Below are 14,114 nucleotides of genomic sequence, written 5' to 3'. Positions count from 1 at the left end.
AAGGTGAGGTGAACTGGGATTTAACGTCGCGTCCAAGATTATTGCACTAATATAGCGCCGTGCGTGTGTGCGTGGGTGCGTATGTGGCTGCTTGTACTCGTCAGGACCAATTCCGATTTCATAGTGCTAGCCCACTGAGATGCAATGCCGCAGTTTAACATGAATACCCCTACTCAGACATACAGTGTACTGACTCCGAGCCGACCTATTTTATCCCCTTAATGCCGAGCGCCAAGCAGGGTTACAACAAGTACCATCATGTAACGTATTTTGGTATGATATTCTTGGGGATCGAACCCCGGACAATCCGCTACCCGGGCAGACGCTCTATCCAATAGTCCACGGGGGCGGCCATATACACTGAAGATGAAAGTCAACGTCTGTTTATTTCAACCGACCTTACCTACAATGTTAAGCACTACCCGAAGTGGTGTTTTACTCAGAGGCAAAAGTTATTGTGACATGGAATTGTTTCATTGGCAACCTAGTGAATGAACACTTGAATGTGAACCAGGAGAGGGTGTGTTGACATGATCGGAGAAAGGTAACCAAGCAACTGCTGATCGTGACCAGCCCCTGAAGCAATTTTCTTTCCGTTTGATAACATTTCATTCGCGGCAGTGAAAGTTTAACACTGATTCTGTTTGTTGTTTGTGTGTCACAGTAACTTTGGCCTTTGACTTTTAGATTCCTCCTGCATATACCGGAAATACAAACATGCCCTACGTATCAACAGCTGCCGCTATTGCAGCTGGCGCTCAATCATCACATCTCTCCTCTGTAGAGTGCTTGTCCATCGATTAACGCTGATTCTGCGCTGGTGTAGAACTGGTCATTTTATGTGTGATTCAAACAATAGTAACGCGTTGTGTTTGTTCACATGGTAAATTGATAATTATAATTTTTAATATAATTTACATAATAACCACTATCCAGGATGGAGAGAACACACTAATTAGTCGAACAAAATATATTATCTGCATAGTTTTACAAATTTATACGAAAACATGTATGAATGGGGAAATCAAAGGTTGTCCACCAAACCAAAGAAAGTTGTTTCATTGCTGTCATGTCTGGAGGGAACATACGTTTATGAAACAATTCCAGTAGACTACAATCAGCCAGTAGATAGATTTGGACATCCGCACTGACTATCAGACTGTTTCCAATCACTGACAATAAGAATAGATTTTATATATTTTTTAAATATTTATCACAATAGGCTTTGAATTATGAGACTTGACAGGGCCCCGTTCCACAGAGCGATCTTAGCGCCATGACAGTCGTAAGTCTATATTAAAGTCTTAGCGCTAGGATCGCTTACTGTAACGAGGCCTGGATTATTACAATCATTGAAACATTTGAGACACTAAGGTGAAAAGGGTGAAACAGTTGATTATATTACACAACGACAGGAGTACTTGGTAAGTCGTCTGTGACTAAACGCGCACCTGGTGAAACGTTTGACATTAATGTTCTGTCAATGAAAACCTTATTTGTTTTAAAAAATCCACATACAAATGTGTGCAAATGCATCATGCATTTTGTTAAAATAATACATTCAGTTTAAGTTATAAAATGGCTATTCATTTACCTGTTTATATTAATCATAGTACTGAACATTACATTAGAAAGGTAATACTACCATGCTGCAAGAAGAGGATGAAATAGGCTGTACGACACTAAATTTGTTAATTTCCTCTGTAAATAATGTCGGAACACACAGGAGATCATCAAAGGTTCGCACGTTTTGTTGTCTAGATCTGTGTATGATATAATAATGAACATTGATAAGTATCCGTTTCGACATCACTGCCGATGGCCAACTTTTACAAAATGGCGTGTTCACTGACAGACGTACGGGAGACTTTCAGAGAATTACTTTGCTTGCTTCAGGGAATACACATACATGTGGAATGAAAGTAATCAGAAATACTCTGAAAATCTGCGTATTGGTATTTTATGTTTTCGAATGTAACCAAGAGAATTTGTCAGAAATGCAGATAGCTACCGTCGTGGTTGTGCGTGACATTGCGTCAGTCATGGTGTCACGCACGGCGGAAACTTTTACAATTTCTGTTGAATTTACAAAATCCTTGTCATGTATCTAGTTTTAATTCCCCAATGCTATGATACTCTTTCCATGTTTATTTGTAAGAAATGAGACACAATGTATGCTACCAATAGACAAAAAAGGAGAGAATGCTGCACAGTGTAAACTCTTAATGTAGATTTGTTTAGATTTCAAACAAGTAGAGTTTCCCGAGAACAGCGTTCGTTTTCACACCTTATCCGTCTCACTTGATCTCATCTAGACAGTGTTTATTAGCGACAAAGATCATTTGGTCGAAAATGTAGGAGGAATTCAGGGATATGTGTATCATAACTGAGACTGAAATATACGTGACGTCATGGGCGTCTCATGACCGGCATGCGTGAAACCTGATTTTGTAACAATCGAATATGGCGGAAAGTGCACTGCGGCGTTCGTGTTTGCGTATTTTCTAAAACATATTAAACTATTCTAGGGATAACGCCGACGTTTTGGAATAATCATTTATGTTTGATAAATCGCAGATACCCTTGATCACTAACATGCCATGTTTGTACGTAACTTCTAGAGTAAATATCCGATATTTAGATTTCAAAACACACGCGAAATAACGCCGTGAAGTTAACAGCTGAGGAAACAGAGGACAACAGGAACTTTTCGGAGTCGTGACGACTTTCCACCAGTGATGATGGATGTTACTCGGTAGGCCTGGAAAGGTAGACACCAGTGATGATGGATGTTACTCGGTAGGCCTGGAAAGGAAGACACCAGTGTAGATGGATATAACTCAGTAGGCCTGGAAAGGTAGACACCAGTGATGATGGATGTTACTCGGTAGGCCTGGAAAGGTAGACACTAGTGATGATGGATGTTACTCGGTAGGCCTGGAAAGGTAGACACTAGTGATGATGGATGTTACTCGGTAGGCCTGGAAAGGTAGACACCAGTGTAGATGGATATAACTCGGTAGGCCTGGAAAGGTAGACACCAGTGATGATGGATGTAACTCGGCAGGCCTGGAAAGGTAGACACCAGTAACGATGGATATAACTCGGTAGGCCTGGAAAGGTAGACACTAGTGATGATGGATGTTACTCGGTAGGCCTGGAAAGGTAGACACTAGTGATGATGGATGTTACTCGGTAGGCCTGGAAAGGTAGACACCAGTGTAGATGGATATAACTCGGTAGGCCTGGAAAGGTAGACACCAGTGATGATGGATGTAACTCGGCAGGCCTGGAAAGGTAGACACCAGTAACGATGGATATAACTCGGTAGGCCTGGAAAGGTAGACACCAGTGATGATGGATGTTACTCGGTAGGCCTGGAAAGGTAGACACTAGTGATGATGGATGTTACTCGGTAGGCCTGGAAAGGTAGACACTAGTGATGATGGATGTTACTCGGTAGGCCTGGAAAGGTAGACACCAGTGTAGATGGATATAACTCGGTAGGCCTGGAAAGGTAGACATCAGTGATGATGGATGTAACTCGGTAGGCCTGGAAAGGAAGACACCAGTGATGATGGATGTTACTCGGTAGGCCTGGACAGATAGACACCAGTAATGATGGATATAACTCGGTAGGCCTGGAAAGGTAGACACGAGTGATGATGGATGTTACTCGGTAGGCCTGGAAAGGTAGACACCAGTAATGATGGATGTTACTCGGTAGGCCTGGAAAGGTAGACATCAGTGATGATGGATGTTACTCGGTAGGCCTGGAAAGGTAGACACCAGTAATGATGGATATAACTCGGTAGGCCTGGAAAGGTAGACATCAGTGATGATGGATGTTACTCGGTAGGTCTGGAAAGGAAGACACCAGTAATGATGGATATAACTCGGTAGGCCTGGAAAGGTAGACACCAGTAATGATGGATGTTACTCGGTAGGCCTGGAAAGGTAGACATCAGTGATGATGGATGTTACTCGGTAGGCCTGGAAAGGAAGACACCAGTGATGATAGCATGACCAAGAACAGGTAACGCGCCTGTAACCAGTGGCTGATAGCATGACCAAGAACAGGTAACGCACCTGTAACCAGTGGCTGATGGCATGACCAAGGACAGGTAACGCGCAGATAACTCCTCAATTTAAGTCTTTTCTCAAGGCGAGGTGAAATGGGCTTTAACGTCTCGTTCAAGATCATTGCACTTACATAGACACGTGTGTTTGTTTGTTTGTTGTTTATCGCCTCACACACGCAGCAATATTCCGGTTTTATGACGGCGGTCTGTAAATTATCGAGTTTGGATCTGACAATCCAGTGATTGGCGTCATGAGCATCGATCTACACAATTGGGAGTGAGTGAGTGAGTATGGTTTTACGCCGCTTTTAGCAATATTCAAGCAATATCACGGCGGGGGACACCAGCAATGGGCTTCACACATTGTACCCATGTCGGGAATCGAACCCGGATCTTCGGCGTGACGAGCGAACGCTTTAACCATTAGGCCGCACCGACCGCCCCTACACAATTGGGATATGATGACATGCATCAACCAAGTCAGCGTGACTGGCCTGGCCATCTGATCCCGTTAGTCTCCTTTTACGACAAGTAAGGGTTGCTGAAGATCTATTCTCTGCACGGAGCATGCATGTGTTTGTATGGCTGCCTGTACTAGGCGTATGCTGGGTTTATAGTGCTAGCACACCGAGATACCTTGCCGGTGGTCAACATAGATTTCGCCTCACTCAAACACAGCATACTGACTTCGAGACGTCCAGTCCATGTGTTAGCCCTTTTATGTAGAACGCCAGGCAGGGTAACAACAAGTACCATCCTGAAATGACGCGGCCGGGGATCGAAGCCCCCACTTTCCGGACTCTAGGTAAATGCTCTGTCCAGTAGACCACGGAGGCGGTCTTGTGTGTTATGTGTAGTGGCTACCTGCCTTGTCTCGCGATGCCCACCCGGTTCCAAGTAATGCTTAATTAAAACATATTGTTTATTTCAATACCATGGGAAGTTTGAAACGCTACTGATGGATGGTTCTATCCATACGTTCTATCGTTTCTCCGCCTCTGGAATGACGTACAGTAAAGTACGGTTATAACAAACTCACAGGGACCACTAATTTTAGTTCGTTATAACCGTAGTTCGTTATAAGCATATATACAGTATAACTACAGCAAATAGTCGGGACAAAAAAGTAAGTTCGTTATATCGTTGTTTACTGTATATATTTCCCAGGTACCGAGAGCACAGCGCCACAATGCAACAGTGCGTGTGACGTCATGCACGTGCTGGTTGATGAATCACGTGCTTCAGTGTCGCTCTTTGCTGCCCACAGACGGAAAGGTGAGGTTGTACTGTTGTTGACATTTTCTCTCCAATTTTCTACACAGTGAGAAATATATCTAGCGGATTCCATTTTGTTGTAGTTGTTGTTTGTTTTTTGTTTGTTTGTTTTTTTTTTTGGGGGGGGGGGGGTTGTTTTTTTGTGGGGGGGGATTGAAAAGGTTTACATATTTTTCGCGTTGAGAACTTGTTGAACTGTTATCAAAGAATGTCAAGGACATTTAGTAGTTACTGTGAGGTGGCCTTGTGGTCAAAGCGTTCGCGCGTCATCCCGAGGAGCCTGGTTTGATTCCCAACTCTTGGTGTGTCGACGTAAATGCCTGGAAATTGCTGAACACGTCTAGAAACACTCGCTCATCGATCTTGCTTAGGTTTCGTAAATTCAAAATATGAAACCACTGTGTATATGTAAAATGTCAATGTATGACTGCTATTTATCGTTGAAGGCAACAGTGTCACCAGGTATTGTGTTGCAGCATCACCATGACGGCGGTCTACTTGGAGATCATCTTTCTCGCGGTGAGTGGCGCCATCTTGTACCCATCTCCTGTTGTGTGTAGACCGACGTCTGATCTCCAGCCAAACATGTCAGTTATTGTGAAAATAGATGACAACTCCTAGCGGATAGAAGTGATTATAGCGTGATGTAAAAAGATGAAATAAACAAAACAAAAATAGTTTCTCTTTATACATTTCGTCAGACCGATCTTTACAGAATGGGCCAAGTAACCTTTGCTTGTCGTTTGAGCAGAAGAAAAAGGGCGGGTGATTTTATCGTACCCCGGTGATGTTAAACGTTGATCATAATATCAGTCGTTCGTTTGTTTGGTTGTTTTTTTAAGACGGCGGTCTAAGTAATCGAGTCTGGTCTAAACAATCCAGTGATTGACATCATGAGCATCGATCCATGCAATTGGGATTGATGACATGCATCAACCAAGTCAGCAGCCTGACCTCCCGATCCCGTTATTTGTTTGAATTAGACTTTATTTACATATCGCTATTTTATAACTAAAGTTGGATATTATATCATGCCCTCCATCTAACACGTAAAGCACTACCTTGATATATTGCGATGTAGAAACACACATGTGCAGTGGCCGTTACATACAAGGTGATATTTTTACATCTTTTTTTCCTGTAGGCGACTGCGCGGGCGGCAATACCCCCAGGCTACATTATGGAGGGTAGGTAGCGGTAGGGGTGTCGGTGTCGGTGTCTGCGTCTGCTAACAGTATACCACTTTAAGACTCTGTAGGTAAATCGACCGCCAAGATGTCTGAAGCCAAAAGGTTTAAAAGGTGGTCCTGAAAAAAAACCCAGTTCCGCTCCTGAAAACATCTTCTTACAGGTCACTTTTTTTTAATTTCTGTAATTTAGTAGTTAAAGCCAAACATTTATGTAAACTGAAATCTGTTTAATATTTCTGCTGGCATTGGTGCTTGGCCTTTGGCGACGTAAGGCATCGCCAAGTGGTCCTAGGATCCGATCATCGTAAGGCCTGATGTTTTGAAGTTTTCAGCACCATGCCCACTTCATCTCTTTACTCCGACCTCACGCTGCCAGGCTGTGATGTAACTGAAGCCCTGTAGCATTAAACCAACTGTTTCCCCAGTGACCCCCGACTGCGGCTCCACCGATGTCGGTGACGGCGTCATCAACATCATATCCGACCTCAGCGTCCAGGCCAGAGCCGTGTGTGCCGGCAACAAGAAGGTCGACTTCACCACACAGGACGGAGTCAGCCACGTCCTCCCCTTCTCCTACCCCACAGGAGGATCACACCCCTGCGTCTTTAATGTGAGTCCCCCCTCTCCTACCCCACAGGAGGGTCACACCCCTGCGTCTTCAATGTGAGTCCCCCCTCTCCTACCCCACAGGAGGATCACACCCCTGCGTCTTTAATGTGAGTCCTCCCCTTCTCCTACCCTACAGGAGGATCACACCCCTGCGTCTTAAATGTGAGTCCCCCCTCTCCTACCCCACAGGAGGGTCACACCACTGCGTCTTCAATGTGAGTCTCCCCTCTCCTACCCCACAGGAGGGTCACACCCCTGCGTCTTCAATGTGAGTACCCCTCTTCTACCCCACAGGAGGGTCAAACCCCTGTGAGTCCCCCCCCCCCCCCCCCCCCCCCCCGCGTCTTCTGCGTACTTTACATCACCCACCAACTTCTACCTCTCTAGAGTTTTAAGCAGTCGTCTAACGTGCAGAGTTGTGTTCCTTGGGCGTGCCAAAAACGTGTGATCGTCGGTTCGAATCCCGGTTCACCTAGTTTATGTCTTGATTTGTCAGCACCATACTATTTTTGTGGGTTTCACCGAAATGGTAAACGTCAAACACCTGCATTACTTCTGGCTGTCCTCCCACGAGCAGACACGCCTTGATATACTGGTAACTGAAATATTGCTCGGTGACTCTAAACTCACTCACTCTGTAGTCGCGGGCCACGTTTGTAACAGCTGCGATCTATCTGTCACCCAGAAAAGGCAGCACACGCGAATCTTCTCCGCCAGGGTGGTGGTGACTTACGGGCAGTTCGGAAGCCAGGTGCACCATGGGCTGGAAGAGTACATTGTCACGTGCACATTCAGCCCTTCAGGGGAGGACATCAGCAAGATCAGGAAGATCACCCAGTCGTGAGTAATACTTTCTGGGTCTTCAGCAAACCATGCTTGTCGTGAAAGTCGATTATGCTTGTCGTAAGAGGCGACTAACCAGATCGAGTGGTCAGGCACGCTGACTTGGTTGACGCATGTCATCGTATCCCAATAACGTGGATCGATGATCATATCAATCACTGGATTGTCTGGTCCAGACTCGATTATTTACAGAGCGCTCGAAATACTTTCAGCAAGATCAGTCGTAATACTTTCAGCAAGATCAGTCGTAATACTTTCAGCAGGATCAGTCGTAATACTTTCAGCAGGATCAGTCGTAATACTTTCAGCAGGATCAGACGTAATACTTTCAGCAAGATCAGTCGTCAGTAATAGTTTCAGCAAGGTCAGTCGTAATAGTTTCAGCAAGGTCAGTCGTAATACTTTCAGCAAGGTCAGTCGTAATACTTTCAGCAGGATCAGTCGTAATACTTTCAGCAAGATCAGACGTAATAGTTTCAGCAAGGTCAGTCGTAATAGTTTCAGCAAGGTCAGTCGTAATAGTTTCAGCAAGGTCAGTCGTACTACTTTCAGCAAGATCAGTCGTCAGTAATACTTTCAGCAATAGTTCCTGTTGGTCCGTTCAGTTTCTTGAGAGATTAGAGGTGCACGGGTGGCCCAGTCGCCTTAGGCTCCGCAATTCGCTGTGCAGAGTTGCGTTCCTTAGTCACGCCAGAAACCTATGATTGTGGGATGGAATCCCGGTTCGCCCCGATTGTTTTAGGGTTGTCAGCACCATACCCGTGCTCCAGGGTTTCACCAATGTGGTAAACGTCCGAGACCTGCTTCACTTAGCACTGTCCTTCCACACTGAGCTGACACGCCGGGATATAACTGTAATATTGTTCAAAGCGGCCCCACACAACCCACTCGCTCACACCTTCAAGAGTAAATTGACCGTCTCCGTGGTCTAGTGGATACAGGGTTTGCTTGAAGAGCGCAAGGTCGGGAGTTCGATCCCCGGCCGCGTCATACCAAAACACGTTAACAGATGGTACTTGTTACACTGCCTAGCGCCCGGCATTTAGGGGATTAAAAGAGGACTGGCCGACTCGGAGTCGGGGTACTGTGTCCGAGTTTGGCATCAATATTAAACTGTTGCAAGGTATCTCATTGGCCTAGCACTGTAAAATCGGCATTAGTCCGGACACGCACGCACGCACGCACGCACGCACGCACGCACACTCGCACGCACGCGCACGCACACACACACATGCACATACGCTGTCTCAGCGCAGTAACCTTGAACGCGACGTTAAACCCCATTTTACCTCGCTTTAAGAGTAAATATATATGATCGTTCATTATCTATCGATATTGTTTCTGGTCACTTAATGCATGGCTGAGTATATGGACCTAGTTCTTAGTATCAGGTCAAGGGGCGGTGGGGTAGCCTAGTGGTGAAAGCATTCGCTCGTCACGCCGAAGACCCGGGTTCGCTTCTCCACATGGGAGCAATGTGTGAAGCCCATTGCAGGTGTCCCCCGCCGTGATATTGATGGAATATTGCTAAAAGCGGCGTAAAACCAAACCAATTTCAGGTCAAACGCCTCACAAGTCCACATTCTATCTCGTCTCAGATTTAAGTTCAGTTTTCCTGTGGCTTGGCTGTCTCAAATACCTTGCCGCCATCCACTGAGCTTGACTGTGACCTTGACCTTCAGACTCCTAGCAGCCAATGCGATCCACAGCTACGTGGGAGGCGACACAAGCTCCACCATCATCCTCAAGATGGTGGACGTCCTCGGCCACAACCTCAACGGCAGGAGCGTGGACCTGGGCAGGACGGTGCAGCTCAAGGCCGTCAATACAGGTATCGTCACATCAGCTAGTTCCTCACACAGGTACCTACACCACCTTTACCAGGGTGACAGAACCTACACTACACCACCTGTACCAGGGTGACAGAACCTACACTACACCACCTGTACCAGGGTGACAGAACCTACACTACACCACCTGTACCAGGGTGACAGAACCTACACTACACCACCTGTACCAGGGTGACAGAACCTACACTACACCACCTGTACCAGGGTGACAGAACCTACACTACACCACCTGTACCAGGGTGACAGAACCTACACTATACCACCTGTACCAGGGTGACAGAACCTACACTACACCACCTGTACCAGGGTGACAGAACCTACCCTACACCACCTGTACCAGGGTGACAGAACCTACACTACACCACCTGTACCAGGGTGACAGAACCTACACTACACCACCTGTACCAGGGTGACAGAACCTACACTACACCACCTGTACCAGGGTGACAGAACCTACACTACACCACCTGTACCAGGGTGACAGAACCTACACTACACCACCTGTACCAGGGTGACAGAACCTACACTACACCACCTGTACCAGGGTGACAGAACCTACACTACACCACCTGTACCAGGGTGACAGAAGTAGGATTGAGGTAATCTACCCTGTCACACGGACATATAGGTCATGACATATTTGTCATGGGCTTGAAGAGGCCTTCCGTTTGAATGTGGCTATAACCATGCAACCATGAAAACTATTTTCTGTTTAGATTTGAATACTTTAATGGCGTAATTACATTCTGACAATGAAATAAATTACGAATTTCCTAATAACTCTGAAATCAGGCTTAAATGTCTTGATTGGTTTAGTCAAGTTTGTGTGAACCATGGACTTGTAACTCTCAATATTAATCACTTGTTCACTTGGAATCATGCTCAATGCGTCCCGCAAACCAACCCTCCAGTTCCTGTATAACCCTGATGTTCGCTCTCCAACTCAACTGATGTTGACCTAGGGACGGAGCCCGGTATACGACCAGTCTCCTGTGACGCCATCGACAGCTCTAAGGCGCGCTACTCCATCCTCAGAGCCGGGTAAATATTGCAGCACTTGTACACTAACTCGGCTTGTCACTATTCCTGGACCAACTGAACAAGTCCAGCCATGCATCCCGGGTCATGTATCCCGGGTCATGTATCCCGGGTCATGTATCCCGGGCCATGTGGGTTTGGGGTGTCTGTCCTTCCCTCACAGGAGTCGACCAGTAAGTCCACAACAAGGTCATTAACAGCCTGGCTCAGTGTAGCGCCAGCGCAGCATACCCAGAGAACCAGGCTGTTCTGTTCGGGTCTCTTGATATATACCCACATAAGTATAGTACAGCAATGGCTGGGCGGCATCTCGAAACCTTCCTCCGCCAGCCCCCCGAGTTGCGGTCCCGAGGGTCAAGTCCCGACTCACAGAGCGTACTGTCAGACTGCCAGCTATCGTGATACGTCACGTTTGTGGTCCGCCTGCCAGCTATCGTGATACGTCACGTTTGTGGTTCGCCTGCCAGCTATCGTGATACGTCACGTGTATGGTTCCCCTGCCAGCTATCGGGATACGTCACGTGCGTGGTCTGCCTGCCAGCTATTGTGATACGTCACGTGCGTGGTCTGCCTGCCAGCTATTGTGATACGTCACGTGCGTGGTCTGCCTGCCAGCTATTGTGATACGTCACGTGCGTGGTCCGCCTGCAGTATCCAGCATCTCATGCACAATGTCAAGCTTCAGTGGCCAACCCGCTATTCTCTATAACATTAGACCCGCGAGGATCCGGGGTAGAATCGGTCTTCAGCAACCAATTCTTGTCGTAGAAGGCGACTTGGTTGATGCATGTCATCATATCCCAATTGCGTGGGTCGATGTTCAAGGTGTCTGGTCCAAACACTTTCTTAGTAAAGTACAGATTCTCGTCCTTTTTGGGGTTGAGTCACAACCGACACTGCCAGAAGTGTAATGGGATGCGTGGCATCACAACTCGTGGAAGAAAATATATGCAGGAGAAGTCTTTGTCACAGGTCGTAACTTAGCACGATGTTTCCACGAAGTTCCATATTTTATACATAGTTCGCAATCACAGGCCTCTGAAGCAGGAGAGTGATATTACTGTAACACTGGACCCATATATATATATATATATATATAAATAGACAAGGTACGTCACTCGCCATCTTGGCCGAAGTTGAAATCGGCTGTATCGTTTAAATTAAATGGAAATGTGTGCATGTCATGTTCACAATACCTCCCCACCTCCCTCCACATACGACCTGCATGCCACAAACCTTTATTTTTTACAATTTATTACCTATATCGGGTGATTTTATCGAAATATTAGCTCCGTCGCGGCTGTGGGTGACGGAAGTAAACAAATCTCCGCGCTCAATGGCGTCGAGTGCTCTGATTGGTAAATATCCCCGTGTGCGTTTGTTATTGTACGAGCGCGGACCAATCATAGCACTCGACGCCATCTCACCACCTTAAATCCGACAGCCCGTATTATGAAATGTTACACCTGCTTTAAAAAATATCCCCCGACTTATTCAAGTGTGTACCCCACGGTGTTCAGGTGCGGAGACGGGATCGTGTTCCCCAAGACTGTCGGCTTCAGGACCACGAGCAAGAGGACCCGCAGCCCCTACTTCCAGGCCTTCACCATCAACGTGGACCCCATCCTCAAGTTTGAGTGCAACTTCACCGTGTGCGGCACGGAGTGTGACGGGGTAGGTGTACACCAGTGGTATGTCCTGACAAGTCGGTCTGTCATACCGACCCTGAAACAAATACTAGTATATCCCATACAGTCAATGCACGTCTATATTGAAGGGAAGGTTTAAATTATACTGCAGTATCTGAAAATTATTGAAGTCGCTTGTCTCCTTTTTATTTTATTTTATTAAGATACTGTTTCTGTGAGATATGTTCATTTTAGAGACTAGATGTTAATCTACATAAGTGTACAGCCACTGGTATATCGTGGGGGGTGAGGGGCTGCCGGGTAACCTAGTGATTAAAGCGTTCGCTCGTCACGCCGAAAACCCGGGTTCGATTCCCGACATGGGTACAATGTGTGAAGCCCATTTCTGGTGTCACCCGCCGTGATATTGCTGGAATATTGCTAAAAGCGGCATAAACCGTCACTCACTCGTGGTAGGTGTACAACCAATAGTATATTACAGGGGTTCTATTTTGGCGAAAATATTTACAGCACGGCACTCTTTAGACCTGGAGAATCTGTATGCATGCAGTGTTAACAGACCCGGTCAAACCTGAGCACTGGCCCAAACGGCGCTAGAGTAAAGTCTCTGTATGTAGTAGAGTCGCTGTAGTGAGCTGTAGCACTAACTGAGCTGATGTATTTCTAGGACTCCTGCCAGTCCGCCCCGCCGCCTGGACGACAGAAGAGAGGTAGGCCACCCCTCCCACATGCAATAAACCATCATGTTTTGGTTAAATATTAATCCATGATTAAAGCGACGTAAAGTTGTATCCATGCTAGTAGCTCCTATTTTGATAGATCAGTTAAATAGTCCCAGCAACTCGACAAGATCAAGAATGTAGGTTTATGCATGACCTTGGACCACCATTACTCGGACGGAGTGGGGCGCTGTTCAGGCCAGACTACTTTACACTATCATATTCTCCTGCATGTTTTATCATCTTTTATGTTTTATCCCCTATCACATGTTTTATCTTCTCAGGCTTAGCCTCCGACAGCTACAGTGTGGCCGCTACAGGTGCCGTCGCCATTATCAACACTGCCCCGGACAAGTCGTGGGTCGGCGAGACACGCGTGGACCAGTCCTAGAGAAACACAGCTGGTTGTGGAGTTTTAATAAATACTCACGTACTTTAGCCTGTTTGTTAGCTCAACTGTAACAAAACCAGCTTTTTCTGGCAAGGCCTGGCAGTTCTCGACTCCCTACAACCGAGGCATTACATTAGCTATGCTCAGATTTCGATCTGCAACTAATGGTCCCCATAGTGATAAATACATTTATTTCACAATAATTACCGCTGCTACCAAACCATTTTCAAGATTTTACGTGCGCTTTCCGTCATGCGTATCTCGCACACGGTCGTTGCTACCATTGTTCAGTGTGTTGATACTGTGTTGTGGTTTATACTGTAGTGGTTTCATGTGGGGATCTCTCCTTGGATTCACTAACAGAAACGCCCATGCAGATCCGGGGTAGAAAAAAGGCGACTAACGGGATCGGGTGGTCAGGCTCGCTGACTTGGTTGATGCATGTCATCGTGTCCCATTTGCGTGGAC

General features: G+C 46.4%; 1 protein-coding gene across 1 annotated transcript; it reads left to right on the top strand.

Moving 5' to 3' along the window:
- Nucleotides 1–5,350: 5,350 nt before the first annotated feature.
- LOC139447484 (vitelline envelope sperm lysin receptor-like) lies at nt 5,351–13,649 on the top strand. Its single transcript, XM_071228880.1, has 10 exons — nt 5,351–5,357; nt 5,834–5,876; nt 6,502–6,544; nt 6,973–7,157; nt 7,842–7,996; nt 9,682–9,830; nt 10,812–10,890; nt 12,408–12,561; nt 13,204–13,246; nt 13,540–13,649. Exons 2-10 carry the CDS (start codon nt 5,841–5,843, stop codon nt 13,644–13,646), a joined length of 951 nt encoding a protein of 316 aa, XP_071084981.1. The 5' UTR covers nt 5,351–5,357; nt 5,834–5,840; the 3' UTR covers nt 13,647–13,649.
- Nucleotides 13,650–14,114: the final 465 nt, after the last annotated feature.

This window comes from Haliotis cracherodii, unplaced genomic scaffold (genome assembly GCF_022045235.1).
Source record: "Haliotis cracherodii isolate W230 unplaced genomic scaffold, xgHalCrac1.p SCAF_7, whole genome shotgun sequence".
In the NCBI taxonomy this organism is placed as follows: domain Eukaryota; kingdom Metazoa; phylum Mollusca; class Gastropoda; order Lepetellida; family Haliotidae; genus Haliotis; species Haliotis cracherodii.
This window is presented reverse-complemented; position numbering and strand designations above follow the sequence as displayed.

Bases quoted from the DNA above. Each gene is read 5' to 3' on its own strand.
- LOC139447484 (XM_071228880.1), top strand. From the start codon at position 5,841: ATGACGGCGGTCTACTTGGAGATCATCTTTCTCGCG. The intron at 7,997-9,681 runs GTGAGTAATACT...CTTGACCTTCAG, and splicing joins ATCAGGAAGATCACCCAGTC to ACTCCTAGCAGCCAATGCGA. The intron at 13,247-13,539 runs GTAGGCCACCCC...TTATCTTCTCAG, and splicing joins GCCTGGACGACAGAAGAGAG to GCTTAGCCTCCGACAGCTAC.